Source organism: Podarcis raffonei, chromosome 14 (genome assembly GCF_027172205.1).
Source record: "Podarcis raffonei isolate rPodRaf1 chromosome 14, rPodRaf1.pri, whole genome shotgun sequence".
NCBI lineage: Eukaryota > Metazoa > Chordata > Lepidosauria > Squamata > Lacertidae > Podarcis > Podarcis raffonei.
This window is the reverse complement of record NC_070615.1, coordinates 4,881,011-4,908,950: the sequence shown is the minus strand read 5'-3', so window position 1 is coordinate 4,908,950 and position 27,940 is coordinate 4,881,011. Positions and strand designations below refer to the sequence as shown.

General features: G+C 49.0%; 1 protein-coding gene across 26 annotated transcripts in view; it reads right to left on the bottom strand.

Moving 5' to 3' along the window:
- The window catches only part of TPM1 (tropomyosin 1), a 32,831-nt gene extending 10,709 nt beyond the window's left edge, over positions 1-22,122 (bottom strand). For 2 of the 26 annotated variants that reach the window (XM_053365951.1, XM_053365953.1), the window contains exons 1-8: positions 21,807-22,120; positions 20,411-20,536; positions 6,357-6,490; positions 5,073-5,190; positions 4,504-4,574; positions 4,105-4,180; positions 1,651-1,713; positions 1,069-1,138 (exon numbers count right to left, since the gene is read on the bottom strand). In XM_053365951.1, coding sequence (XP_053221926.1) covers positions 1,069-1,138; positions 1,651-1,713; positions 4,105-4,180; positions 4,504-4,574; positions 5,073-5,190; positions 6,357-6,490; positions 20,411-20,536; positions 21,807-21,920 — 772 coding nt within the window. In that variant the 5' untranslated portion in view covers positions 21,921-22,120. Of the gene's footprint in view, positions 1-1,068; positions 1,139-1,650; positions 1,714-3,181; positions 3,258-4,104; positions 4,181-4,503; positions 4,575-5,072; positions 5,191-6,356; positions 6,491-13,346; positions 13,731-20,114; positions 20,241-20,410; positions 20,537-21,806 lie in introns of those variants that run through there. The other 24 variants (XM_053365950.1, XM_053365952.1, XM_053365956.1 and 21 more) reach the window with 21 other exon arrangements.
- Positions 22,123-27,940: the final 5,818 nt, after the last annotated feature.

The window sequence follows — 27,940 nt, the reverse complement described above, 5'->3', positions numbered from 1 at the left end:
TCCCATGCAGCAGTTCCCTACAGAATGAGAGCAGGGTCAGGCCTCACACCCCAACAAGAACAGGAAGACTTGAGGGAAGGCTCTCCAGCAACTACTTCCATTTCCCCAAGTGTCCAACCAACACAGAAGAAAATTCCAAGGACTTGTGAAGACCTTGGAAGCAAAGGGTGCATGTAACTGCTAAACAGATGCTCCCTATTAACACACAAACAAGGCTTCAAATGTCGCTGACAGTGGAGTCAGTTGGTGCCACCAAATGGCTGTCTTGACCTTCATTCATCATCTCCATCAGAAAACTATGTCAACTTGCAACATTCCTAATGGGAGCAACTGCAATGCCTCCCTTGGCTGACATTTTCAGCCAGTGATCTTAAGGCACTCATAGCATTTCCTATCTGACTTGTTCATTTTTCACAGTGGAATATTCCACAAGGACCAGGAGGAGGAGGAAGTGGAGTTCAATACTCAAGAGAATGAAGTCTTGAGACACCAAAAGGACAGAGACAGAAGAGAAAGATGCAAAAATAAAACCTTCTCTGTCTAAAGCCAGTTATCAAACATTCTGAAGCCCCATTTTCAGTCAATTGTTATTCATCTGCCCTGTTCATGCGTTAAAGGTAAAGGTTAAGTCCTGTCAAATCTGACTATGTGGAAACACCATTTACCTTCCTGCCACAGTACTTATTTACTCGCGCTGGTGTGCTTTTGAACTGCTAGGATGGCGGGAGCTGGGACAGAGTGACAGGGGCTAACCCCGTCACGGGGATTCAAACTGCTGACCTTCCGATCAGCAAGCCTGAGAGGCTCAGTGGTTTAGACCACAGCGCCACCTGTGTCCCCTCCTGTTCAGCCAGCAATCTTCCTCTCTTGCCTAGTGGTCACTTCTGTTCCAGACGCAGTGATGCTAGGGAGGTCTCTCAACCTCTGCTGCCTGGCACTTATCCATGGTAGATGTTTACCAGTATTGACCAAAAATTAGCAATTGTCCACTGTAAGTGCCTACTTCAAAGATGGAGTTTGCTGTTTCAGCCTTCTAGGTTAGCAAGGGATGCAAATAAAGAAACGTACCTTCTAAGTCATCAATGCTCTTCTCCAGCTTAGTTACCGACCTCTCTGCAAACTCAGCTCGGGTCTCAGCCTGCAGGCCAAGGAAACACACAAAGGCAATGGTCAAAAAGCACAAGGAAGGTATAGGAAAGCTTCTGCATTGCGCCAAGAGGCTGGGTGGCGGCAGCAGGAGAATCTTCCAAAACAGAGTGGGAAACCTGCTCCAAATACAACAATATAGCATTTCAATTATTTTTATTTATTCATGTTGTATCTTGCCCTTCCTACCAAAGGAGCCCAGGGCAACAATTATATTTATAGGTGACATCCAATTACATTATGCTCAGAGTAGAACTATTAAAATTTATGGACCCAAAATCAATGGCCTAAAATTGGATGCAGCCCTCTGTTTTTTAGTACATGGAGACCACAAAGGACATTTTCTGGTCAGAATGGAAGTTTCCCAAGAGCAGAGCAAAGCTCTCGTGCCCTCCACTTGGGCAAGAAATAAGATTCTTCATGGTGTTTGGCCAAAATCTCTTAAAAGCTGCAGGGAAAAGAAGAGGGTTGGCTTCTGTCCCAAGGATACAGCGACATTTTTACCTCTTTCAGTTTGTCAGTAAGGACCTTGATCTCCTCTTCATACTTGTCTTCCTTCTGCGAGTACTGTAGATTAAGCAGACCAATGGAAGGTCAAACTGAGCAGACATGGGCAGCACTGAGGTGGCAACGTCCAATATCTTTACAATCACAATTGAAAGACCACTAAAAATAACTGCATGAGAGGAAACCAGCAAAACTGCAGTGCCAGGAGTAAGTGTTCAGATTTCATTGTGCAAGCCCAAGCAATAGCCTGTTGTAAGCTAAATGCATTAACAGTGGAAAAGCTTATAACAGGAATGGCCCTTCAAATATTGCTGGACTCCCAAATCCCACCACCACTGACCATTAGCCACACTGCCTGGGTCACCGGCTCCCTGCCCTGGCTTATAGCTCTGGCTCAAACCAGCTGTTTCTGCAGGACTGCACAATCTCTCTCATGCCGGGGGTGGGGGGGAATCTGGAAAGAGGTTTGCACTACAGCACAGAACTCCTGACACAGGATGATTAAAAGATAGCCTATTGGGTTCCTTGTTCAGCTTCATAATGCTACAAGCCACATTTCACATTGAAGTCATAGTCTGTTCTTGAAAGCATCCATTGCTGATTCTCAGAAACCCAGTTAAAGGGTCAAAGACACACAGCTTTCATCTGGCAACAAGTGACGCAGGCTTTTGCTCTATCTCTCTTTTTAGAATAGTAATAAGAAATCCACTTTGCAACCCTAAACAAAACTGTTATTATACTATTTTATTATTTTATTGATCTACAGAATGCTTTTACAGTTCTGTTTTACTGTAGGTCTCAGCAAAAAGAGCAGTGCTTTGCTTGTAGAAGATCTCAAGTTCAATCCCCGACACCTCTCAGTTAAACAGATCTCAAAACAGAAGAACATGGAAATGTGCTTCTTTGCCCAAGACCTGACAGCAGCCCTCTGGACACAGCTAGGTAAAGAGTCATCTGAGGAAGCTTCAAAACCCATCCAATCTGTATTGTATTCACTGCAAGTATCACCTTGGGAGCTTTGGGTGATTACGGTCACATTCACACCATACATTAGAAGTGCAATGATACCACTTTAAATGGTCATGGCTTACCCCAAGGAATTTTGGGAGCTGTAGTTTGTTAAAGGTGCTGAGAGGTACTAGGATACTTCTATTCCCCTGCACAGAGCTCCAATTGTCAGAGCTCCCTGTGAAGAGGGATTATTAAGCCACTCAAGGAATTGTAGTTTCAGGAGGGAAACAGGGGTCTCTCCGAACTACTCTCGGCACGCTTAACAAACTGCAGCACCTAATTTCTCTGAGGGAAGCCACAACTGTTTAAAGTAGTACCCTAGTACTTTTAATTGTATGGTGTGAATGTGGCATTAGAAGCATCAGAAATAAGTGGCAAGTAAAATATATTAAAAAAGAGTACTTGGGAAGTAAATTTCCCACTGGAGGCAACAGGACTTACTTCAGAATAAACATTCTGACAAGTGGCTTGGAAAGCCCATCATGTCACATTTGCACCTTTCGCAGCTGGACCATACCTTTTCTGCCTGAGCTTCCAGCGACCTCAGGTTGTTGGTCACAGTTTTCAACTCCTCTTCAAGTTCAGCACATTTGCTATTATTTTGGAATGGAGGGAGGAAAGGGGCCAAGAGGAAGAACAGTCATTGGGGGAGGAGGGAGGGAAAGAGAGGGAAGAAAAGATAGAGAAAAATGAAAACTGAATCTCAGAGCTTAAGAAAGGGCCTTGAAAGAAGCTGAACCCACTTGAGATCAAAGAGATAAACTAATCGCAGAACCCCAAGTTGCTTTGAAGGACTCCAAAATATTGTCCACAGATCTGCTATGCTACTGGGGCATCACACACGTGTTCTGGGTTGGGTGAGCCAAGAATCCCTGGTGGAAAGGCCCCCAAATGAACGCTGCCACATTTCAGCAGGGCCAAAATGGCAATTTTCGAACTGTCTGCAGAGCTGCAACAATCTTCTGTCTGGATTTTCCATGGAATTCTCTTTCTGCACTCAGGAGCCAACGCAGATGTGACTTGTACAAGCACAAGTTTGGGTTTTAAAATAGCCAGGTTGATTCAGAATGATTTATTCTGCCAACGCCAGATGTTTTGGACTACAGGTCCCAACAGCCCAAGCGGCAGGCGTAGTCCAGAACACCTGAGGGCCGACTTATCCAAAACTCTTCAACCAACCCAGGAGGTTCAGCTTCTTCTTGGGGCTCAATCAGCTACAAAAAAGGTTAAGCACACACCTGTGCACACACACGCCGGCATCCACACCAGAGACGAGAGAAAGCAAACACAGGAGAGGAAGGAGAAGGATAAAGGGGAGATCCAGCCACTACTGCTAAGAGGCATCTAACTAGAAGGTCAGGGTAGCCAGGAGATTTGGGTGGCAGCTAAAAAAACCTGATCATTCGGTTCACAGATACAGAGGTATGTTGTCTCCAGTACCTTCTCCTCAGCAGCCATTAATGCTTTCAACGTTTGATCCATTATCCTTAACTGTTCCTCCAGCTGTCGGGCTTGGCTGTTAGTGAACACATGAAAATGCACAAGAGCCATTCACAAAACAATCCGTGTGCGAGTAAAAAAGCATGCAGTGACCCAGACCAAATAAGAGAGGCCCCCAGAGGAAACGATTCAGACACCACGGAAGCGCGCAGACGTACGCAGGCGCAACGACACGCACACACACTCAGGCGTGCCAAGGCATGCAGCAGACCCCCGCAGCTGCCGCTGGAAGATAGCCAGTCACCGTCCCGCACCAGACACTCATGTACCGCGACATAAATCACACTTGCCGCACGGACCCCAGAGCCCTTTTTTAATCGGCCAGGAGGTGGCCCCTACCTTTCTGACAGTTCAGCCCGCTCCTCCGCACGCTCCAGGTCGCTCTCAATGATCACCAGCTTACGAGCCACCTATAGCAATGGGGAAAGCAGAAGGAGGGGGAGGCTCAGGGCCCAGAAGCAAGATGGAGACTGCGGTGGAGAATCATCTCCCGACAACATCTGGAGGGCAACAGGTCAGGGAAGATTGCCCCAAGTAACTGTGCTGACCGTACTTGAGGCACCACAGCAGGAAGGTGGAGAGGGAGACCATTTCAGAAGGCAGGAAGCCAAGGTCAAGTCCCCAGCTTCAGGAGATGGTGTACAACTCCCAGAGATCCTGCCCTTGTGAAATTTCAGCACACACTCTCAAACGCTTGCTAGGCAAAAGGCATCACATTCCGCCCTGCTCTTGTGGGCTTCCTTCACAAAGCTTCTCTGCTCAGATCCTCGCTGTCTCTCAGTGGGTCACCCTGCCACCCCATGCCTTCTGCAGAGCATCTAAGGTCTGCCTCCTCACTGGTCCTCCTTGGAAGCAGCAGCCAAACCGAATAACCTCCCAAGGGCTCCCGGCTGCGCTCAAGTACCCACCTCTTCATACTTGCGGTCAGCGTCCTCAGCAATGTGTTTGGCCTCCTTGAGCTGGATCTCCTGGATCTCCATCTTCTCCTCATCCTTCAGGGCTCTGCTCTCAATGACCTTCATTCCTCTGGAAGGCAGAAATTACAAGGATTGGAAAACAGCTTGCTATTGAAGGCCCATTTGTGTCTCAACAATTCTGCTCCCCCTCACCCCCCCAAAGTTATTTCTGTGACCTGTAGGCAAATCAGCATGGCCTCTCTGATTTTGCCTAATTTATGCTTCCTTGGATAGTCCTGCGATATAAAGCACCTGCCTCCGAAATCTTCTGCAGCCATCTCTCTGGCTAGGGAAGTTTCAACAATTTTAAAACACTATTAAGGACTAGAAACTTCCCACAAGTGCCTTCCTCACTGGTGGACTGAAACTTTGTCCCCCCCCCCAACTCATTGCACTTTTGGGTACCAAAATTAAACTTCAAGATAGTCCAGCTATCTAGTACATGTATGGCTGCCACTCACTCGTATGGGAAAGAACAATTTGGTGCCTCTGCTCACAAATACTTTGCAGGTGTGTAAAAGGGTACTAACTTCCCTTCAAAACACACAGCTACTTACAACAACAGGCTATTTGCTAGTTTGCTTTTTTTTAAACCCAGTGTTCAGGGAATTCCCATTTGCACAGGGGTGGCGTTCTGAGGCACTGTATGCATCAAGAGGACTGTGTAAGCCAGCCCCACGCCCTTCTGGGGTTGAAAATGGTGTGCAGGTCAGTGGTCATGCATGCCTCAAATGCACACAAAGGGGGAGTTAACTGTATAAATTTGGAGAAATTTAATAAAATAATACCCTGGTGGACTGGGCCCCATGTCGGAGTGCATGTGCATGTATGTATGCTTGTGTCCACATTCACACCAGAGAGTTGAAGCACAATGATACTACTTTAAAAGGTCATGCCCCCCCCCAAGAATTCTGGGAGCTGTAGTTTGTTAAGGGTTCTGAGAGCACTTTGGAGATCCCTATTCCCCTCAGAAAGCTACAGTTCCCAGAATGGTTTAACAATCCCTCTTCTCAGGGAACTCTGGGAGGATATGGATGTGTGAAGATGCCATTCAGGTGCCCCTCCCTATGTGCCCTCTTGCCAAGATATGCTGTGCATTAGGGTACGTGGCCCAACACAACCAAGGCTAAAAGGCAGGCCAGGCCACAACAGCTGCTATGCTCCTGCCTCCCAACTGAGGTGGTTTTTTTGTTTTTGTTTTTTGAGATTGGACAACAGTTGGAGGGCTATCCCCACCTTTCGCTCTCATCTGCCGCCTTCTCAGCCTCCTCCAGTTTCTGCAAGGCTGTTGCCAGGCGCTCCTGGGCACGATCCAACTCTTCCTCTACCAGTTGGATACGCCTGTTCAGAGAAGCCACATCGCTCTCAGCCTGTGGAGAAAGGAAAAAGCCGTGAGTTTTGAGGGAGCCGAAGAGGTGGTTGGGAAGCACACTGTGAAGAGGAAAGGAGACCTCAGCCAGCTTCGCCCCAACATGGCGTCCTTCAGGTGTTTTGGACTACAACTCCCAGAGCTGTAAGTCTGAAACATCTGGAGGGTGCCAGGCTGGGGGGGAAGCAGACGGAAACAAAATAGGGGAAAGTGGTGTTTTGAGGGGTTAGCAGAGAATAAGCAACCAATTATTAAAGTAGGGGATTCTTTAAAAAAGCAGACTGTGGCCATGTGTGTCCCCATCACTGCTTGCCTCATCTGTTAGAATATTTCTCAACTCTTTCTTTTTCATGAGAGTTACTTCATGATATACCCCAGGCAGTCTCATCCTTCACTCACTGAGGGATCAAGAGCCACTTTCACTTATCGACCGTCAAAGGAAATGGACCACCCACCACCTTTCAGAGCTACAACGTGAAGGAGCTACATGGGTCTTATAGATCAAGGGCAAGAACAGGAAGGGTGGGGAGATGAGGCCCAGCAACTGCCCTGGATGCAACTCCTCCTGCTTCCAAAATTTAGATCAAAAGTGGCCAACACAGCACCCTCTGTATGTTGTTGGATCCCCAACTCCCACCTTCCTCAATGACAGGTCATGCTGGCTGGGGCAGACAGGAGTTGGGGATCCACCAACTTATAGAGGGCACCACGCTGACTACCATCATTCCAGATTGCAAACTTCTTGGGGCAGAGAGCTGTCTTCTTCTTCGCACCAGCCTGACATACTTCCAGACTCTTTGCTCAAATCATGGAGTAAGGATGGAATTGCATTTCCCCCATGAAAAGCTTTGGGGTCTCTGCAGGGCATAAGCAGGCCATGGGAGTTTCTGGGAGTCCTGGACAGGACCCAAAGAGAGAGCTCAGACTCCTGGCTGATTCTCCAGGGCTGGGCTGATGCTGAATCCTCAGCTAAGTCAGCAAGAGAAAAACCACAGCACACGGGGAAGTGGCCTGCACTCTCAGATCCTCTGTGCCAGAAAGGGAACCAGTCAGTAGCTCCAACCCAACTTGTGGTGGCCCACGTGCCAAATATCATCCTATCGGGGAGTTCAATACTTTTCAATAAAAAGAGTTCAATACTTTTTATACAACTTGTCAAGGGACGCCTTATTTTACAAGGAATGTCATTCCCTACAATTTTTATTCTAACATGAAATATGGGCAAACCAGACTACCTAATTTTAAATACTTCCACAAGTTCACAGCGACATGTCAACTTTGATGGAAACTCCACTGTGTGCAAGAGAGCTTACTCACTAGGAAGTGGGTTTAGGACTGCAACCTAAGCCACATTTTCATGCTCTTCTGCAAACTCAGTTGCAGTGGTTTTTGATGCAAAAGCCTCACTATTGCTTAAGATCTCCAGTGCAAAAAGATCAGGAATAAATACAAGTTTCTGGAAGTCAAAAGGGCGACGCCACATTTCAATGCACTGAGCTCCTGTTCACTTGGGTGGGGCCTGCACAGAATAACTTCCTGGGCCGGCGTGGCTGAAGCAGAGTCCATGTGTGCTTTCCGAGGCTCTCAGTGTTACAGTACTTTCATCTCTGGGGAGGGGGAACCTGGCAAACAACCCTGGTCTCAAGTGCGGAAAAAACCGATTAGGCAGCCCAGTTAATAATTACATCAAAACTGATCTCAACCCAGTTGCAGTCTGCAGTGATTAAAGGTCAGTATCCCACTTCCTGTTCCCAAAGCAGAAAGTCAGCAGAGGCTTGCTTGTAGTTTCCTTGAAAGTCCCAAAATTATGGCCTTGCTCTCCCCCCCCCTCCGCCTTTCTCCCCTCTTTCTGCAAAGCAGGGCTTTTCCTTATATGGTAAAGAAAACTACCCATGACACCGGAGGGGCACTCCCAGGGCTAGCCGATAAACACAAGTTTCTGGTCTGTGTTTGCTCATAGTTTCACTATGAGAAGACCAGGGATTAATGATTGCTGCTGGGCTTGACAGCAACTATTTCCCTCCCCCTCCAGTCGCCATTCTGAAGTGAATGGGAAGGGAACAGCACCCTCCACTCTGCAGAGACTGCCCTTCAACAACTCTGCTAGTTACCTGATCTGTGTGTTTTAAAGGAGTATCCTCACAGGATTTGGAATTTGCACAATACACTGGCCATTTCTTACAGCCTGGCCTCTAAGAGCTTGCCTGCTCTCCAGCCCTGCACTCCCATTCTGCAGCAGGCTAGACAACATTTTTACAGACTATCAACTTTTGTGGACTTACTTAAACGACCTTGGCTTTAAAAGTCCTTGGGTTGATTATATATCTCCACCCCACCCCCACCCCAGGATGGCTTCTACGTTATTTTCAAGCTGCCGGAATTTGTTAAATGGGTTGATCTGGACATGTGTTTTGGGGGATTTTTTTTTTTTAAGGAATCATGTTTGATTTAATCTGTTTTTACTATTATTTGCTGCCTCCAGTCTCTTTGGAGAAACAGGCAAGCAAGAAAAATGTAAAATATACATACAAGGCTTCTTTAACAGGCAACGGTTTCTCAGATGCTGAGATGAGCCCCCAGGCATAGGACTGCAGCCTGAATTGCAAAACCATCTAAGTCAGGGATGGGGAAACCTGGACCCCAAGTCCCAGCAGGCAGCATGGCCAATGGTCAGAGACTGCAGGAGTTGGAGTCCCGCTCCATCTAGAGCCCACATCCCCAAACAGCCCTGGCTCCGGGTTCCCCTGCCCCTCCTCTTCTCATCCCCGCCTCCCTGTGCTTTGCATGGTGATCAAGCAAACAAGTGGGTCACCTGCCATTAAGTCAAGCATCCACCCCACACGGCACCTGCCCAACTAAATGTTTGCTGCAGAGAAAAGGGCAGGATCCCAGCAGGCAAACAGGAACAGCAATGAAGGCCCCACCTGCACTATACACTTAAAGCATTCCTTTTCATGGCCATGGCTTCCCCCAAAGAACCATGGGAGCTGTAGTTTGTTAAGGGTGCTGAGAGTTGTGAGCAGGTCCCCATTCCACTCAGGAGAACTACAGCTCCCAGAGTTCCCCGAGAAGAGGGATTGTTAAACCACTCCGGGAACTGTAGCTTTGCGAGGGGAATGGGGCTCTCCTAACACCTCTCAGTAGAGGGACATGGGTGGCGCTGTGGGTTAAACCACAGAGCCTAGGACTTGCCGATCAGAAGGTCGGTGGTTCGAATCCCCGCAACGGGGTGAGCTCCCGTTGCTCAGTCCCTGCTGCTGACGACCTAGCAGTTCGAAAGCATGTCAAAGTGCAAGTAGATAAATGGGTACCACTCCAGCGGGAAGGTAAACGGTGTTTCCGTGCACTGCTCTGGTTCGCCAGAAACGGCTTAGTCATGCTGGCCACATGACCCGGAAGCTGTACGCTGGCTCCCTTGGCCAGTAAAGCGAGATGAGCGCCGCAACCCCAGAGTCGGTCATGACTGGACCTAATGGTCAGGGGTCCCTTTACCTTTAATACCTCTCAGTAGCCTTAACAAACTACAAGTTCCCGGGATCCTTTGAGAGAAGTGATGGTTTTTGAAGTGGCATCGCAGTGCTTGAAATGGAAGTGGGAGGGAGCTGCTGGCAGCCTGAACATTTTGTTGCAGGTGCCACTTTTTTTTTTTGTCTTAACAAAACAAAACAAGTCCTGATCTGAACACCTGTATGGCAACCCTGCGCATAGCAGCCATGTGAAACTCAGCCTTGTAGCAAAGGAAACCAGATTCAAAGATGTTCACATTGGTTTTTCTAAAAAAATGGTACCAACATCAATATGCATTTTTACTTAGAAGTCAAGGGAGATTATTCCCATGTAAATGAACACAGGATCAAAGCTTGAATGAAACTGGTTAGCAATGCTCAGGGAAGTTGCCCATCACCCAGGCATCCATGATGTCTGAGTCACCAGCTGCACCTGCTCAAGGCAGAGTTCTTTTGTGGGTGAATCTCAGATAGCATGCTTGAGAATTTGCAGCCCAGGCAGCACAACCACACACTAACAACCTGGATGAAGAGAAAGTTGCATGAAAAGCAGGGCAGGAAAGTGCACAAATAGGGGTCTTTTTCAATAGTAATGATGGCTAAGTGGAATCTCCATGTTGGCAATAATGTTGGAATCTCCAGTGGCAATGTGTCTTTGAATGCTACTTTCTGGGGAGCAACAGCATCAGAGTGCTACCTCCTTTGTGGACCCCCAGGAAGTTGGCTACCACAGGAAACAGGATGATAAGCTAGAGAAGCCTTTAAAGGCTGACCCAGAAGGGCTCTCTCATGGGTGGCATACGCAGAAAGTGACAAGGGAGATTGTCTTTCAGCAAATACCAAAGGGCAGGAGTCACAATCCAAAGAAACTGGGTGGTTGCGGGAGAGTTTTGTCATTTTAAGTACACTGTTAACCTGCAGAATTATCTGCCACAGGGAGCTGTGGTGTTGAGTAGCAAAGCCATTCCTTACACAACAAAAGGTGGGAGCATATTCTCCCAAATGAGAAGAGTCAGGGCAGGAGCAATGACCCCCAGATGTTGCCAGGGCTCCCATCACCCAGCAAAGCTGGCAGCCAGCATGGCCAGGGTTCAGGGAAGGTGGAGAGCAGTATCCTTGCAACATCTGGAGGGCCAAAGTTTGGCTGAGCAACTCCCCTGGCAGGCAACAAGGAATGCCATGGGGGTGCATGAATGGTCTGGCCCTCTCCCATCAGCCCACTTCATTCCCACGTTGGCCACGGAGAAGGGAGGGAGGGAACTGTTTTTCCATAACCAGCACCCCTCATGCCCCAATCTGCTCTGCAGAAGGCTTTTATTACTATTGCTATTTTTTGCTAGCCTACTAAGAGAACTGGTAGGACAGATGATGTTTCCATTCTGTAGGAGGCGGCGGCCGTCCAATGGGCCATTGTAAGAAACAGATGCAGGGCCAAAAGGGTCTTTGGCCTGATCCATCAAAGCTATTCTTATGCTCTTTGATCTGATCCAGCAGCAGGACTCTTCTGATGTTCGTTGAGAAAGAACTCTAGTCCAGGGTGCGGAACACCCTCCAAATGTTGCCCAACTACAACTCCCATCATCCCTGACCTTGCTGACGACTGCAGCTGATGGGGGAATGGAATCCAACACCTTAAGGAGGGCCAAAGGGTCCCCGCCCCTCCTCTGCTCAACAAATTTGCACAGGTATAACACACAATGTTGTTTGCACCTAATACTGTGACCCTGTATTGGGAACATTCCAAAATGAATGTTCAGCTGCCTCTCAGGGCTGGGTGCAGTGCAAGATGTGCACAGAGGGGGGGGTCTCTCCTTCATTGGGGATGGGGGGCCACCTATATCAGTGATACTTTACCTGTGGGTCCTGCATTATAGGGGGTTGGACTGTATGCCTCTCGAAGTCTATGAATCAGAGTGGGAAAGGACCCCAAGGGTCATCTAGAGTCTAGCCCTCTGCAATGCAGGAATCTTTTGGCCAACGTGGGGCCAACCCGCGACCTGTTCTATGATTCTAAGCAGCATCTGGGTGTAGCCAGGAATTATTTTAGCGGAGGCAGGCTTTTGTTGCAGGGGCAGAACCAAGATATCTGCAATGAAATTGGTCAGTTAGTTATATTTATTTACTTGATTGGGGGGTGCAGCCCCCCCCCGGCTACACCCACGGGAGCAAATCCCCCAACACTTTAAAGAGAAAAGTTAATATGGTGCAGAGGACAGGACACTGGGTTTAAGTTGGAGGGGAATTCAAGTCTCTGCTTAGCTTTTAATGATTTCTGGCTTGCATTGACTACGTCTCTGAGCCTCACCTACCCCCCCCCCCAGGTTAGGGAAGGGCCCTAGCTCAAAGGAGGAAAGGGCAGCAGAACAGCCCCTTCTTAGGAGGCAGATGGTTCCAAGTTCGATCCTTAGCAGGCCCAGGCAGAGCTGGGAAAACCTCCTGCGCAAATCCCTGGAGAGCCCTTGTAGCCAATACTGGAGCATAGGGTGCTCCAATGGTCCCACTTGGCATCAGGCAAATTTCTGGGTAAGCTATGAGGCTGGCATGCCAATTTCTGCTGCTTACAAGGAAGGCCGGATAAACCGGAATCAAAGTGTGCACATTAATGCATGTCCTTCAAACCATGCTGTTTTGCATGGATTTTACTCCGTTAAAAAAAGGAAACACTTAGAACCCCCTCTCTGTGCCCAGAGCCCCGCCCTCTTCATCCCAGAGGTGTAAAGGTGGGTTTTGCGCTGCCCCGAATTCAGATTTTCAGGGGCATGTGGTGCAGACTTGCCCCTTGCGCCACCCCGCGCAAAGCAATCCTAAACGGTAATTCACTCTAGCTACGCCTCCTCTCCGAGCCCAAAGCGACTCCTGCAAGGCTCTCCTCGGCCTCGGCCGAAGCCGCCCCGCCCCAGGCTCCCCTTCCCACGGCCAGCTCGCTGCTCGCGGGGAACTTTCCAAAAGCGCCGCCTTTGTTCGCCGAGGCGAGGCCATCGCAGCATCCCGGCAGCGCCCTTTGTCTCCCGAGGAAGCTTCGGGGAGGCAGGCTCCGGGGCGCGCCTTGCAAAGCGCGCAGGGCCCGAGGCCCGCGGCGGCGAACGGGGCTCCCTCTCGTCTCCGGGACGGAAGGGCAACCGAGGAGCTGCCGGCTCCAAGCGGGGCTCCCCAAGTCCCTCCTGGCTAGAAATCCGAGACTGGAGCGGGAAAGAGAAAGACCCCCTTTTCGCGCTCCGCGTCCTCCCGGTTCCCAGGCGAGCTGGATGGGGGGCTCACCCGCCGCCAGAGGCGCAAAGGCGGAGGAAGGGCGGCCGCCGCCCTTGGGAATGCGGCGCCCGGCGCGATGCTCGGGGGATGGCCGCCGCCTACCTGTTCGCGCAGCGCCCGCTCCTCGTCGAGCTCCCGCTGGAGGCGGCCGGCCCTTTCCTCGGCGCCGTCCGCCTGCTCTTGCAGGCTGCGGATCTTGCGGCGCACGGCCTCCAGCGAGCTGAGCCCCGCCGCCATGGGCACCGCAGGAGAGAGAAGGAGGCGAGGCTGCCAGAAGGGGAAGCGGGCCGCGGCCGACCGGCAAGCAGCGCGGCGCAAGGCCAGGAGGCAAGGCGGTGCCCACCGCCGGCTCCTCCCGCCTCGCCGCCTCCGGAAGTCCGCCTTCGCGGCCCCGCCAGCGCCCACCTGCGCCGCCGGGAGACGCCGCGTCTCGGCGCGGAGCCGCGCCCTGCCCTGCAGTTGGCTGCGCCGACACTTACTCGCAAGAAAGCCGCAGTCCTTTCAAGGCCGCATCTTCAGCGCCTGAAGAACCGCTCAAGCCCAACCAGCATCACCGAGATCTGCGGGACTTCCTGCGGATGAAATGCGCTACGGATCGCGCTGCCTAATTCCTAGCCAAAGTTATATGTGGAGACCTCCATCCCTTTTACACTGTTAGTTTGGAAGTAAACCTCTCCCCTTATTAATTTTTTTAATCAACAATATATATATCCGGCTTGATTGTAATAAAACCAGTGGAATTCATTTCCTAGAATTCCTCGAGAGTGAGTCCAGCTCCAGTTCAAAGCACTACTGAGCTCGCCTCTCCGTGGGGTCCAAGGGGTCACGACGACTAAACAACAACAAGAAGAAGCATGTCCATGATCAGTGTGCATGCAGACACAGTTCCTCACATACTTTTCTTGCAAGGCCCACAAAATCTTACAGCAGAGTAAACACTTCTGGGATCATGCTATGTGATCTGCTTTTGATTGCCTCTCTGCATATGTAAAGGGGACCCCTGACCATTAGGTCCAGTCGTGGCCAACTCTGGGGTTGCGGCGCTCATCTCGCTTTACTGGCCAAGGGAGCCGGTGTACAGCTTCCGGGTCATGTGGCCAGCATGACTAAGCCGCTTCTGGTGAACCAGAGCAGAGCATGGAAACGCTGTTTACCTTCCCGCCGGAGCGGTCCCTATTTATCTACTTGCACTTTGAGGTGCTTTCGAACTGCTAGGTTGGCAGGAGCAGGGACTGAGCAACGGGAGCTCACCCCGTCGCGGGGATTCAAACCGCTGACCTTCTGATCAGCAAGTCCTAGGCTCTGTGGTTTAACCCACAGCGCCACCTGCGTCCCTGCCTCTCTGCGTAAGAGTACCCAAATATTTCCCCAGTGCATGGCCCTGAAGAGGCAGGCAACCTCTGGACTGTACCACAGGTCAAGGTGAAGGGTGCTCTTTCACAAACACCTCAAATCCCTGCATCAATAAATCTAGCATGTCAGGGTTATGCCTTAGCCTTTTTTCATGGGCGTACTAGCTATCTAGATGTTTTTGTATCAGTAGTGGAATTTATTAACCAAGTAAATATATTAACCATTTTTGCACACTACAATCCTGTGCTGTGAGCCCTCCCTTGCTACCTGAAGTGGAATAGCCCTGACACAAGGTGAGAGAACTTGGTACTGAATGCAGCCGGACCCTGCATTTCCCAAGGTGCAGCCCCCTGGCCCACAAGACTCTTGCTTGGGTAGCAAGGAAGGGTCACCTGGCCCTGTTCCTGTGCTGTGGTGGACTAAGTGGCTTTGTCTAGTTTCTCCTAGAACTGCCCCTGCCCCAGCCTCTCTCTCCTCTTTGTACTAAGACAAAATGCCCTGGGGCAGGAATGGGTGAGAGGTTTGGGGGCTTGCTGCAGCAGAAAAGGGGGAGGGTGGAAGTGAATGGAGACTTTCCAGAAAAGGTGCACAAGTGCCACCTGGTGGTCAAAGATTCACAGCACTTCCAAGGTGGAAGGTGGTGGGCTCCCAGGGACAGATGCTTTGGCTCAGAGTGATACTACAGCAACATTTCCTGGCTTTAAACCATCTAAAGAGTCGAGCCAGCTGTCACAATCGCACCCTAGGAAGTAATTACCGGGGACTGAGCCTGCTACAGATTCCCAGCATTAATTGTTTAGCAGGCTACCTAGCAAGAGCCAGATATGCAAAAACAAGGCAGACTCCCACCAAGAGAGATTGCGAAAAGGCCACCATAACAATGTAAATGAAATGGGAGGACATGAGAATGAAAGGTGTTTGTCTACGTTTCTGGAAACCATTATGGGAGATATGCAGTGCAATCTTATGCATGTCTATTCAGAAGCAAATCCTGTTGTGTCTGATGGATATTACTCCTCAGTCTGGAAGGGTGGAGCTCAGTGGCTTTGCATGCAGATGGCCCCAGGTTCAATCCCTGGCACCGCCAGGTATAGCTTTGGGACTTCTATTGTCTGAAACCCCCAAGAACTGTTGCCAGTTAGTCCATCCATCTCAGTATTGTCTCTATACTAAGGGTCTGTTTCAGTACAAAGCTGCTTAGGTTTTTAGGATTGTGGCCTTAATGCCACTTAGCATTTGCTAGCATTCAAATCATTTCACGTGCCTTATCTCACCAGTCCTCACAAGAGTCCTGCAAGGTAGACCAATATTATTACCAACTCTATATTGGTCTATTTTTGCAAGGAAGGCTTAGAGAACTTGCATGAATTCTGAAAAGTATGCTTGTTCAAGATATCAGCAAAGATATCTTGGTGCAACTCTAGGTGTGTTCGGTGGGGGAAGGGGACTTTACATCCTTCTATTTGGGAAAGAGCAAAGAGGTTTTAAATTGGCTCTGAACATGCTTGTGTTATAATGCAAATGGAATGGAAAAATTGTGCCCCGCCCCCTGAGAAAACAGGAAGGGGGAAGGAGCAGGACTTGCTGGGCTGGAGAAAACTAGGAAGAATACTGGCTGAAACACAGGGAATGTCAAACCAGAGAATCACCTTGAGTTGAACACTCCATATTCCAGAGTCATTCTAGGACGGGGGGGGGGGGCTTAGTGACAGCAGGATGCTAAAGTGCTGTCCAAAATACTCCAGATATCTCCAAGGAGTTTCATAGCAACAAGGCACAGGGGGATTCTTGGCACCACCAGAAAAACCGGGGTGGAGGACAGTCGAAGGGCAGTAGAGGAGATGCCTTATGCCATCAAAATTCCTTCCTTCTGATTGCAGAACCAAGTGGCGAATTCCAAAAGGATGTCTTTTGTAACTGACTCCAATTGGCTGGTCTTGGGGGTTTGGTAAAAAAACAAAAGCGGATCCTAAAGCCTGCCTACTCCTGATCTTGTCCAGTACTGCTGTCTTTGACTGGCAACAGCTTGCCGGGGTCTCAGGCAAGGATCCTTTAAAGCAGGCTTTGCCAGTCTGGTGCCCAGCTGGCTGGAGTTGATGGGAGTTTTAGTTCAAAACCTGGGGGGGGGGACCAGATCATCAAACTTCTACAGTGGTACCTCGGGTTAAATACGCTTCAGGTTACATACGCTTCAGGTTACAGACTCCGCTAACCCAGAAATAGTACCTTGGGTTAAGAACTTTGCTTCAGGATGAGAACAGAAATCGTGCTGTGGCGGTGCGGCGGCAGCGGGAGGCCCCATTAGCTAAAGTGGTGCTTCAGGTTAAGAACAGTTTCATGTTAAGAACGGACCTCCGAAATGAATTAAGTACTTAACCTGAGGTACTACTGTGCATGCAAAAACCAGGGGTGTCTGCCATTGAGCTGTGGGCTTCTCTTTTTCTGCTCCCCCACAGGGAGTGGTTTCCTCACTCCTACCTTATCTACTGATATGAGCTATGACAAAGGCTAGCCAGGGTTTCCGTTTGACTAGGATTTGCAACTTCAGTTAAACTTTGGCTTCAAATCTTGGTCAGATGAGTCGCCAAGTTGGGTGTGGTGGGTGTTGGCCTATGGCAGAATCAGCTCCTCCCCAGTCCTGGTTTAAGCATGACACCAGGTATGTATATATATATATATATATATATATATATATATATATATATATATATTTAAAACCCAGTAATTCGACAACCTACCTGGCTGGGGCTGAGCATTTAGCATCTACAGAAACTTCTGCCAGGTTTTCAGCCCCAACCAGGTGCACCGTCTCTGGTGACTATGTGAGCAACAGGAGTACGCCAGGAATCCAGTCTGTGGCATGTGGCTCTGGCGCACTAGTTGTTTCTACATGTAGATGTTTCTGCTTTTAAACACACACACACACACACACACAGCTTCATATTTAAACTGAGCTTCAATTGTTTGCTTTAAAAATGCCCCTTTTAAAAATGAATGGAGAAGTCTGCAAGGAGGGTATTTTTTTAAAGAGAGAAGCTGCCTAGCCCTCTTCATTATAACAGTTTCCTTTCCACAAGACAGGATGTTCCACATGTTCAGAATTATATCCTACAGAGGTCGGCACATGGAAAATATTGTTCTGGTCATCCAAATTGATTTTTAGTTGAAAGCTGTGTTCAGAAGCCAGAAGGAACTTGGCCTGCTCACCCTCCTGGGAGGGAGGAAACCCCCCACGGATGGCCATTTTGGATTACCATAAACCTCCTGAGGAAGCCTTCAAAACACACACAGGCACTCAGGGCAGAAGTGGAGGATGGAATAACAGGCAGGCAGATGAAGCAGGCAGATTTCAGCTGCCATTTCATGCACCTGGGGAGTAAGCCCCGGATTACTCAACTCACCTTACTTTTGAGTATAATAGTATAGGATTGGGCTGAAAGGCTGCAATCCCTAAATACTTACCAGCCAGCAAGCCCCACCCCACTCAATCTAACATGCTGCAGGAGTAGTACTGATCTCTCTCTCTCTCGCTCTCTCTCTCTCTCTCTGTGTGTGTGTGTGTGTGTTTGTCGTCTGTCTGACTGTCTCTCTCTCCTGATAGCAAACATAGTTTTCAAAGCAGAGCAAGTTCAGATGGGGCTGCCTGTACTACAGCTTTCTGGCAGTGAAGGCTTCTGAAAGTAGGACATGTGACAATTTAGAACAATAGGGCACACCTTTACAGTAAAAGGGTACCTGCCAAGACTCTGCTGACTGGTGGAGGCCACGCAGGAACAGGATAGCAACACCCTAAAGTTACTCATTAAGCCGTTCCCTCCCACTACAGGCAAACCAGTGTGTCTCAAAGGAAGTGATTTGGAGGCTGACTGCCGTCTGCTTTGCCCATGACTAATGTCCCCGCAGTTGCCCAATCCCAGCCGGTAAAGGTGATCTCACTCCAGGGAGCCCTTCCTCATGCTCACTCATTTAACATCCTCCTTCCCTAAGCATTTTTCTGAATCAATCCAGGAAATTATTTCCTCTCTAGGCAAGTTGGCCTTCTAGATCAATCAGCACTGTATCTTCTTTTGCTGCTTTCTACAAAAAGAAACCCCACACCTAAAAGGTACAGGATGGGAAAAGATGGGGAAGGAGCTCTCACTTTCCTTTCAACATTTGCAAGCCAATGTGCCTGCTTTCTGAATTAAAGGGAAACGGCAAGAGTCTCCTTCTGAGAATCCAGTAGCATTTCTCAGCTCTCCCCAGCCTTCATCTGAGACAAGCCATTTCAAAATAGTCTGCATTCTTTTCCTTATAAGGAATATCTCCCCTGGATCTATATGCGGTTCCTTTGAACAAGTTAAATAAACCGGCTGGCTGGAATGCTGACTTCCATCTATAGAATGCCACATACGGGGGAAACACATCTGAAGCAGATTAGACGCAGCCTGTCTCTCAGACGAAGAGTCATTCTGTGGTTCTATGGCTGAAATTAAGTCAAACAGATTCCTGGGCACAAGACTTTCTTTTTTAATCCTACGCAATGGACTGAGCAGAAATAAGAAAGAAGTTTGTCTTCCAACTTGCACTGGATCGTCTTCATTTAACACCACACTTTTGCCCATTCTTTCTAAAACCACTTATGTATATGGAAGTTATGCTACCATTTTTCAAATGAGAGAAATATAAGTGACATCATCTGCTTGGGATGTGCATCACCCGCTCTAAACTTGGGAGGACGTCTTTACTTGGAAAGAATTTCCCTTGCACCGTAATGGACGGGGAGCTACAAATGTCTGAGAGTTACATGCATGGGACTATTTAATACTCGTCAAGGGTTAGACAGGTGGGCGGAATGAGAGGCTGCAAAGGGTGCAGCTCTTACCCATACCATATAAAGTGCTGAGCTATATATAACCCCGATGCTTATTCTCTGGATCTGTCTCCTGCAGACTGCAGACCCAGCAAGTATCACCTTCCGGGCTGAGTTCTCACAGCTGTAGTTTTCTTGACAAACCTTCTGACTTTCAAAACCAGAAGATGGCTTGGAAGCTAAGAATCATTGGCCTACGTCTACCCTTAAATCCTTAAGCACAGACATCTTTTGATACCCTAGTGGGTATCCATTATATGCATTGGAGCCTCAACTCAACAACCCTAATTATTTACATCCCTTCTCTGTTTTATGTGTATCAATATGTGTCTTTTGAATGGTTGCAAAGATCTTAAATGTAACATCAATTATCCCTTCATCCTCTGCCTGCATATTGACCCCCGAGAGACATCTTTCCCCTTAGCTTATGAAGCAGTAGCACTTCCCACGCTTGGAGGTACCCAAAATGAACAAATGGTACCCATGCTCTTTGGTGATGGGGTGACTGTCATCATGCAAGGAAAATGGTCTGTTCCTGCCCATCCACCCATGTCAAGAGATGCCTGGCCCTGAAGATGGACTTGGGTGGCCTTAGAGATGGCATAGGCTGTTGGCAGCCCAAGTGTTAGTGGTGTGTGTGATGGTGGAAAGGGCAGGGTACTCACATCTGCAGCCTTTTTCTCTGCCACCTCCAACTTTTCCTGGGCATCTTTCAGGGACTCAGAATATTTGTCCAGTTCATCTTCAGTGCTCTTCAGCTTCTTTTGCAGAGACACCAGCTCATCCTCCAGCTGGTTGTGGCGTGGGGAAAGCAGGGAGGATGTGTGGGAGAAGGGGGTGCAGCAGGCAAGGTGATCGCGCACAGGAGAGGTGCAGGTGCAGAAGGACAGATGGACAGAGGAGGAGAGAAGGAGAAAAGAGGGAGAGAAGGAGAACCGTTAGCATCCTCTTAGCACGGTACCTTGGTGGCCTTCTCATCCGCAGCCAGCAGGCTCTCTTCCGCTTTGTGCTGCTCTTCCAGAACCCGGTCCCTCTCATCCTCAGAGGTCCGCAGTTGCTTTTCCAACTGCAGAATGTCCTCCTCCAACTAGCCACGCATGTTAGAGGCAAAAGAGGAGGAGACAGACAACACACTCAGATGCATTTGTGTCCAGGGACATTGCCCTGCCTTCAGCCACCCTCTTGGATTCCTCCCACCCACCCTGGAATTAGTGGGCACAATATTTTTAAAGGTCTCCATCACATGGGCAGACAAGACCAGAAGCAGGAGAAAAGGCATTAACCAAGTGGCATGTGAGGCAGGATGCAACAGATCTGAGCCGTGGACTCAGCCCCATCCACAGGCCAGTCAACACCCTGTGCTTAGATATAGTTATTGACTTAGAGGGTTTGGTTGTTCTTTTTATTTTTTAACCCCACTCTGGAGATCACTTTTAAAAAAGTGGGGTGGGAGACAGTCCCTGATTTGAACTCTACCCCAATTCAGCTATACTTAGTCACTAGTCAATCTTGCTGAAACCAACAAAACAAGTTATTTGTGAGTAACTATTTTCAGTGGGGCTTAGTCACGACAAGCTTGAGCTGGCCTGGACTGATTGATGGCAAGGACCCTCATGCCCACTTGGAAGCCAAGCAGAAGGGGGAATGTTGGGGCTTCCTCCCACAGGGAGGCTGTGGGCTAAATCCTCTCGGCATGCCTCCTCAGGATCAGGGCCCTTGAGCCCAATGGGCAGCCTCACTGCCTGCCCTTCTGTATCTTTTCTCAGAAGTAAAATCCCACCCCCAATGGGATTTTACTTCTGAGAAAAGAGGCTTCTGGTCCTGCTGTAGGGATTCTGCTTCTCTTATTGCAGTGAAACTAGTTTGACGCTCAGAAAGCTGGCCGGCCGGCCTGTGTCTCGGTGTGTCAAAAAGTCCCACCGGCACACCCTGCTTCTCCTCATCCACGACCTGGGAGCCGCGGAGCGGGGCCTGCTACCGTCGAGCCACCGTCCAGAAACGTTCCCCTTCAGCCTCCTCCGGAGGAGGTACAGGTCCCTTCTCTCCCGTGAGCCAAGCTTCTTCCAGGGGCAAAAAAGAAAGACACCCCCCAACTTTAGGCAAATTTCCTCGACGGCCCACCGCGCGCCCTCTTTCTTACAAAGCTCTCCAGAAACCCAACGCCGGGAAGGCAGCCCGTCGGTCTGGAACCTCCTGGAGATCCACGGACCTTACTCCCGAGGAAACACGTCGAGAATCGGGAGGGTCGTTTGCTGGCGCGCCCCCTCGCCGCCTCGGGGGGTGGTTCCCCACATTCCCCAGCCCCCCTCCAAACTCCCTCCACTCCCCTGCGGGGCCCCGAGGGGGCGTCCGCCCACCTGCTTGCTCCTGTCCTCGGCCGCCTTCTTGTCGGCTTCTGCTTGCTCGGCCCGGTCCAGGGCGTTCTCCTTGTCCAGTTTGAGCATCTGCATCTTCTTCTTGATGGCATCCATGGCGGCGGCGGTGGTCGGGGGTCAGCGGCAAGAAGAAGAACGTCCCGGTTCGAAGGCGGCGGCGGCGGCGGCGGACTTGTGCGTCTGGCTGCTGCTGCTGCTGCTGCTGCGTCTGGAGCTGCCTTCCTGGAGGAGGCTGGGCTGCGCGGAGACGAAGGGCCGGGCTGAAGTGCGAGCGCCTCCCCAGTCGCGCCGGGCAGATAAGTACCGCCGTCCCCGGGGGCCGAGTGCATTCCTGGAGACATCCAATACTTTTTTGGGAAAGGGCTCGCGCCGCCCTTCCTCCGCCCGCCCGCCTCCCCAGCCCTCCTCCTCTCCTTCTCCGCATCTTTCTCTCTTCTCCCTGCCATTTGATCCCAGAGATGCCTATATAAGGGCAAAGAGGGACGGGGCGAGAAGGCAGGAGCCGCTGCCGCCGCTGCCGGGGAGCCTCCGTCCACCCTCGCGGCCCGACGGCGCTTCTGCTTCTTCCCCCAAGACGCGGCCCAGGATGGCCCTCACCGGCCTGGACGGCTTTCCCAGGAGGCGGGTGAAGACCATGGACGGCCCTTGCTGCCTTCCACCTCCGCCGTCGGAAGCGGGAGATTCCTCCGGAGCGCAAGTGGCCAGTGCGCCCTGCGCCTTCTCCTCCTTTGGGGCATCTTGTGAGAACTTGAAGAGGGTGATGGACCCGATGGCCGCCCCCCTCCCAGGCTCTTTTTACGTTTATACATTCCAAGGGGGAGCAGGTTCAAAGGCAGACTCAAGCCATTAAGCTCTCCAACTTCCTTGGATTAATTGATTGTATTTCCAAGATGCTTTTCATTCAAATGAATCCCAAAGTGGTTTGCAAACAATAAAGAATATCGTAATACAGCATAACAGAACATCTCAAGTACAGCATAAACCATATAAAATAATTAACAAATCATCAGTGAAACAATTACAATCTCTTTATAAAATACTTTACTGATGACCCTGAAGAACAGCAGCCACCGAAATCAAAGCTTGAAGTTTGGCAAACTCAAAATAGACTGATTGGTCCTGGAGTGGGGAGGGAGGCAAGCTGGGATTTTGCCTTCTCCACCCTTTTGTAATTGTTATGTACTGGAAATCAATAAAACTATACTTATAATAAAATTTTAAAAAACCAGTTAATATCTATGGAACACTATTAACAAAGCAGCAATGAAAAACAAGCTAAGCATCACAATTACAACAAAAGTCATTATATATGGCATTTATAGCCTATAAAACATGAGTCTTTGGGCCACTCCTCCCTCAGCCTGATCTACCTCATCTTGGGAGGGTGGCACTGAAGGAAAGAGAGCCAGGCTCTGTAGAGGAAGGGTAGGAAATCTATTTCTTTTGTCGAGGGTCGCACTCCCTTGGGCATAACCTGCATGCCTATGGTGGGCGGAGCCAGAGACAAAAATGTTCTGGATTAACTGATCTGGAATCAGGACAGCCTGGCTTTGATGTCCACCATGGCTATTACCTCCGGTTAGAATGCCTAGGCTTGACCCGGCTATAGAGCTGCTGCAGCTGGATGCCTTGCATGCTGCAGCCTCTCTCTGCCCCTGGGTCAAGCCTCACCTGGGGATGGAGCTGCAGCTGGGCGGGCACAGTGTTGCTGCCTACTCTCCTCTGCACCCCCGGGTCAGGCTTGACCCAGGAATGGAGTTGCGGCGTTTGGCGCAAGGAAGCTGCCTGTCTCTGCAGCTCCCTCACACATCAGATCCAGGCTCTGATGAGGGAGCCTGTTGTGGTGGCCCCTGGACCATGGCCTCTCCAGCCCTCACCCCACGCTACACCACTGGGCCAACCAGATGCCTGTGGCGGGAAACATGCAAGCAGAACCTGAGCACAAGAGGCCTCTCCCCTTCTGCAGTTTCCAGCAACTAGTGTGCAGAAGCACAGAAAGTGTGTGGGTGATGAGATGTACATAAAAAATCCAGGCAAAATGAGGAAGCAGAAAAAAGGAGCCCTGATGGGATGGAAGAGTGGGAAACTTCAGAAGGCATTTGAGGACCACATCAGGTGAGACCCTGGGTCACAGGTTTTCCCTCTCGTGCTGTAAGAGAAATGCAAGATATAATTGTACTAAAAGAAACACAATAAAATCAAGCAATAACATGTTTTAAAACTTAGGTGGACAACCAGTTTGAAACCCATCCATTGCTTGAATTGAAACAAATGTACTGTAGACACAACTCAAATGCTACTTACAATTTTTTCAGACAATGCTATAGTGGAAAGGCCATGTTACAAATTTCTGTTTCCCCTTCCCCACATGTCCTTGTTGCAATAACATGCCAGAGACAAAACAGTCAAAGAAAGAAAAAGACCAAGTATGCTCTCTTCTTAACTTGCTGCCTTGCTGATGAATCAACCCCAGAATTCATTGGTTAACCTCCAGAGTAAAGTTTATTGCCCTGTTTTAAGATATGGGAGAGGATTTGGATTAGTCAGTCTTCCTTTGCTGCAGGAAACTGAGGTCCCAACCCCACAATCATTCTCTTTCTCCCACCCCAGTGACAGTTCTCAGTCTTCGAACATAGAACTACATGACAGAAGTAGAGCGTTTGTTCTGCATGCAGAAGGTTCAATCCTGCCATCTCCATGTTGGCTTGTGAAAAGCTCCTGTCTGAGCCAGTGCAGAATCTATATGGATTAATGGTCTAACTCTGTATAGAGGAGAATATTTCTAAGCATGCACAGATGTTCTCCCATACATATTCGGATGGGGAAGGCTTTTAAGGCCTTTCTGCTGGCTTTGTTTATGAGTTATTTAAATGGTTTTATTGATACACTGTTTTATGTGTTTTGCCTTTTACACCTTTAAACTTTTTGAAGTAAGCAAATTAATGCTATTATTATTATTATTATTATTATTATTATTATTATTATTATGCCTTATCCAATTGCTTCTTATAAGTCCTGTGAGCAGGGCAGGGGCTATACTATGATCCATCACACACTTTGTTCAGATAAATACAAAAATGCTAGCAGTAAGATGAACTTCACATTAATCAAGAAGAGAATATCCCTGAGCATGCGTAAAAAAATAATTCCCCTTGCAGTGCAGTAAGACAGGAGGAAGAGAGTTCAGAACAAAGGGGGTGACTTCTGAGTCAAAGCAGCTTCATGCCAGCAACTAAACACCCTGTGGGGATATTCTAACCTGCACTATCAACTGTCCATGCAAAACAAGCTGCTGATCACTATTCCAAATTAATAATGTTTGCAGAGTGTTGCCAGTGCCCTAAAGGCAGCCTTGCATGTCACACAGCCAAGTTTGCCCTTATCATAGAACTGTATCCAGTCCCAGGGTCCTCAGAGACTGTGCCTGGACCATGTAGTTCAAAGTTTGCAAACACTCTGCTGTGTTCACACCAGAGTTCACACGACCTTTTTAGGGGGAGCTGAAATCCTTCAGGACATTAAAAGTCCATTTGTTTATTTAAGTGTTTTTAGGTCTCTCAGGGTAAATACCCCACAAGGCAGCTGACAATTACTTAAAATACAAAACTACAAAAACAGATGCTTATAAAAACAAAACAATAAAACACCACAAATGAACAGAAGATAAACCTTTTCATAAAGTCTGGCTAAAAGATGAAAACTAGCTTCAAGGGTAGCATCACAACTGAGGGTCTGATTGGCTCATGAAACCCTTTTTCTGCTTTTCACTCACAGGCCAGGCAGGGGAAGAATATTTTCGTAACTGCAGCAGCCCTGGTAGATCAGATTTTGGCATGTCATTACATTTCTAATGGGAACAACACATGTGGGAACTGAATGAGGAATGACGTCGGCAGAGGTTAGGTTCGGGGAGGTATAAAAATATTTAGCTTTGAGCTACATAAGCCTGCACTTTCCCCTTTCCCACTGCCCCAATTGCTGACAATTCGCTTAAAATGACATTAATATAAACCCACATTCATTTGTGTCGTCTGTGAGGCAGAGCACCCCACACATTGGAAGCCGAGGGAGTGCTCCATTTTTCAGAGTTAAAATGGGATCTTTTTGCAATCGTGCTCACCCCTGAAAATGTTTATTCTAAGAGAAAGTGTGATGCCTCTTGAAAGGAACTTGATGCCCTCTTATACTCCACAAGTCGACCTTGACAGATTAGAGAACTGGGCCAAAACAAACAAGATGAATTTTAACAGGGAGAAATGTAAAGTATTGCACTTGGGCAAAAAAAATGAGAGGCACAAATACAAGATGGGTGACACCTGGCTTGAGAGCACTACATGTGAAAAGGATCTAGGAGTCTTGGTTGACCACAAACTTGACATGAGCCAACAGTGTGACGCGGCAGCTAAAAAAGCCAATGCAATTCTGGGCTGCATCAATAGGAGTATAGCATCTAGATCAAGGGAAGTAATAGTGCCACTGTATTCTGCTCTGGTCAGACCTCACCTGGAGTACTGTGTCCAGTTCTGGGCACCACAGTTCAAGAAGGACATTGACAAACTGGAACGTGTCCAGAGGAGGGCAACCAAAATGGTCAAAGGCCTGGAAACGATGCCTTATGAGGAACGGCTAAGGGAGCTGGGCATGTTTAGCCTGGAGAAGAGGAGGTTAAGGGGTGATATGATAGCCATGTTCAAATATATAAAAGGATGTCACATAGAGGAGGGAGAAAGGTTGTTTTCTGCTGCTCCAGAGAAGCGGACACGGAGCAATGGATCCAAACTACAAGAAAGAAGATTCCACCTAAACATTAGGAAGAACTTCCTGACAGTAAGAGCTGTTCGACAGTGGAATTTGCTGCCAAGGAGTGTGGTGGAGTCTCCTTCTTTGGAGGTCTTTAAGCAGAGGCTTGACAACCATATGTCAGGAGTGCTCTGATGGTGTTTCCTGCTTGGCAGGGGGTTGGACTCGATGGCCCTTGTGGTCTCTTCCAACTCTATGATTCTATGATTCTAAGTCACTGACCTGATCAGAAGGACATGGGGCCCAGATCATTGACTCACACAGGGATACAATGGGCAACTCTTCTGAGAACAGATAATCTGGCTGCATGTCTACACAATCCTGATGGAGCAGGATAACTGGATGCAAGCACAGCCTGGCTGGAATAACAGAATCATAAAATCATAGAACTGTAGAGTTGGAAGGGAACCCAAGGATTGCCTAGTTCAACCCCCTGCAATGCAGGAATAATACTCTCAATGCATGAGTACCCAAATATTTCCCCAGTGCATGGCCCTGAAGAGGCAGGCAACCTCTTCCACAAACACCTCAAATCCCTGCAGCAATAAATCTAGCATGCCAGGGTTATTGCCTCGCCCTTTTTTCATGGGTGTACTAGCTATCTAGATGCAAGGATTTAGTTACTTGTTTTTGTATCAGTAGTGGAATGTATTAAGCAAGCAAATATATTAACCATTTTTGCACATGGAGGAACAATCCTGTGCTGTGAGCCCTCCCTTGCTACCTGAAGTGGAATAGCTCTGACACAAGATGAGAGAACTTGGTATTGAATACAGCTGGATCTCGCATTTCCCAAGATGCAGCCCCCTGACCCACAAGACTCTTGCTTGGGGAGATGGGGGTGCCCAGCAAGGAAGAGTCACTTGGCCTTGTTATTCCTGTGCTGTGGTGGACCACAGGAAGCGGCTGGGTCCCAGGCCTGTTCCCCTAGAACTTCGGCCTGGGAATCCCTGGGCGCCTGAGAGGAATGTGCCTTGCCCCGTGCCAGATTCTTTGTCCGTCTAGCTGGGTATTGCCTCCTTTGACTGGGAGTGGCTTCTCAGGGTGATCGTGGGCACAGATCCATCACTTCCATCACTCACTGCTACCAGATCTTTCCTTCTTTTTCAAACTGTAGGCACATCACACAGAGCTGCAGTGAGCAGCCTTCTCTGAGGGTGGGCAGCTTGGAGTCGCAAAATATTTTAGGCCTCCCAATTTTCAGCTCAAGCAATGGAGCGTCTTGCTCAACTGCAGGCCTGAAGCATGTTAGGGGCCAGCAGTTAGAGTGACTGAGTGTATAATTTAGAGACATTCCCTTAAATGGGATGGGAATC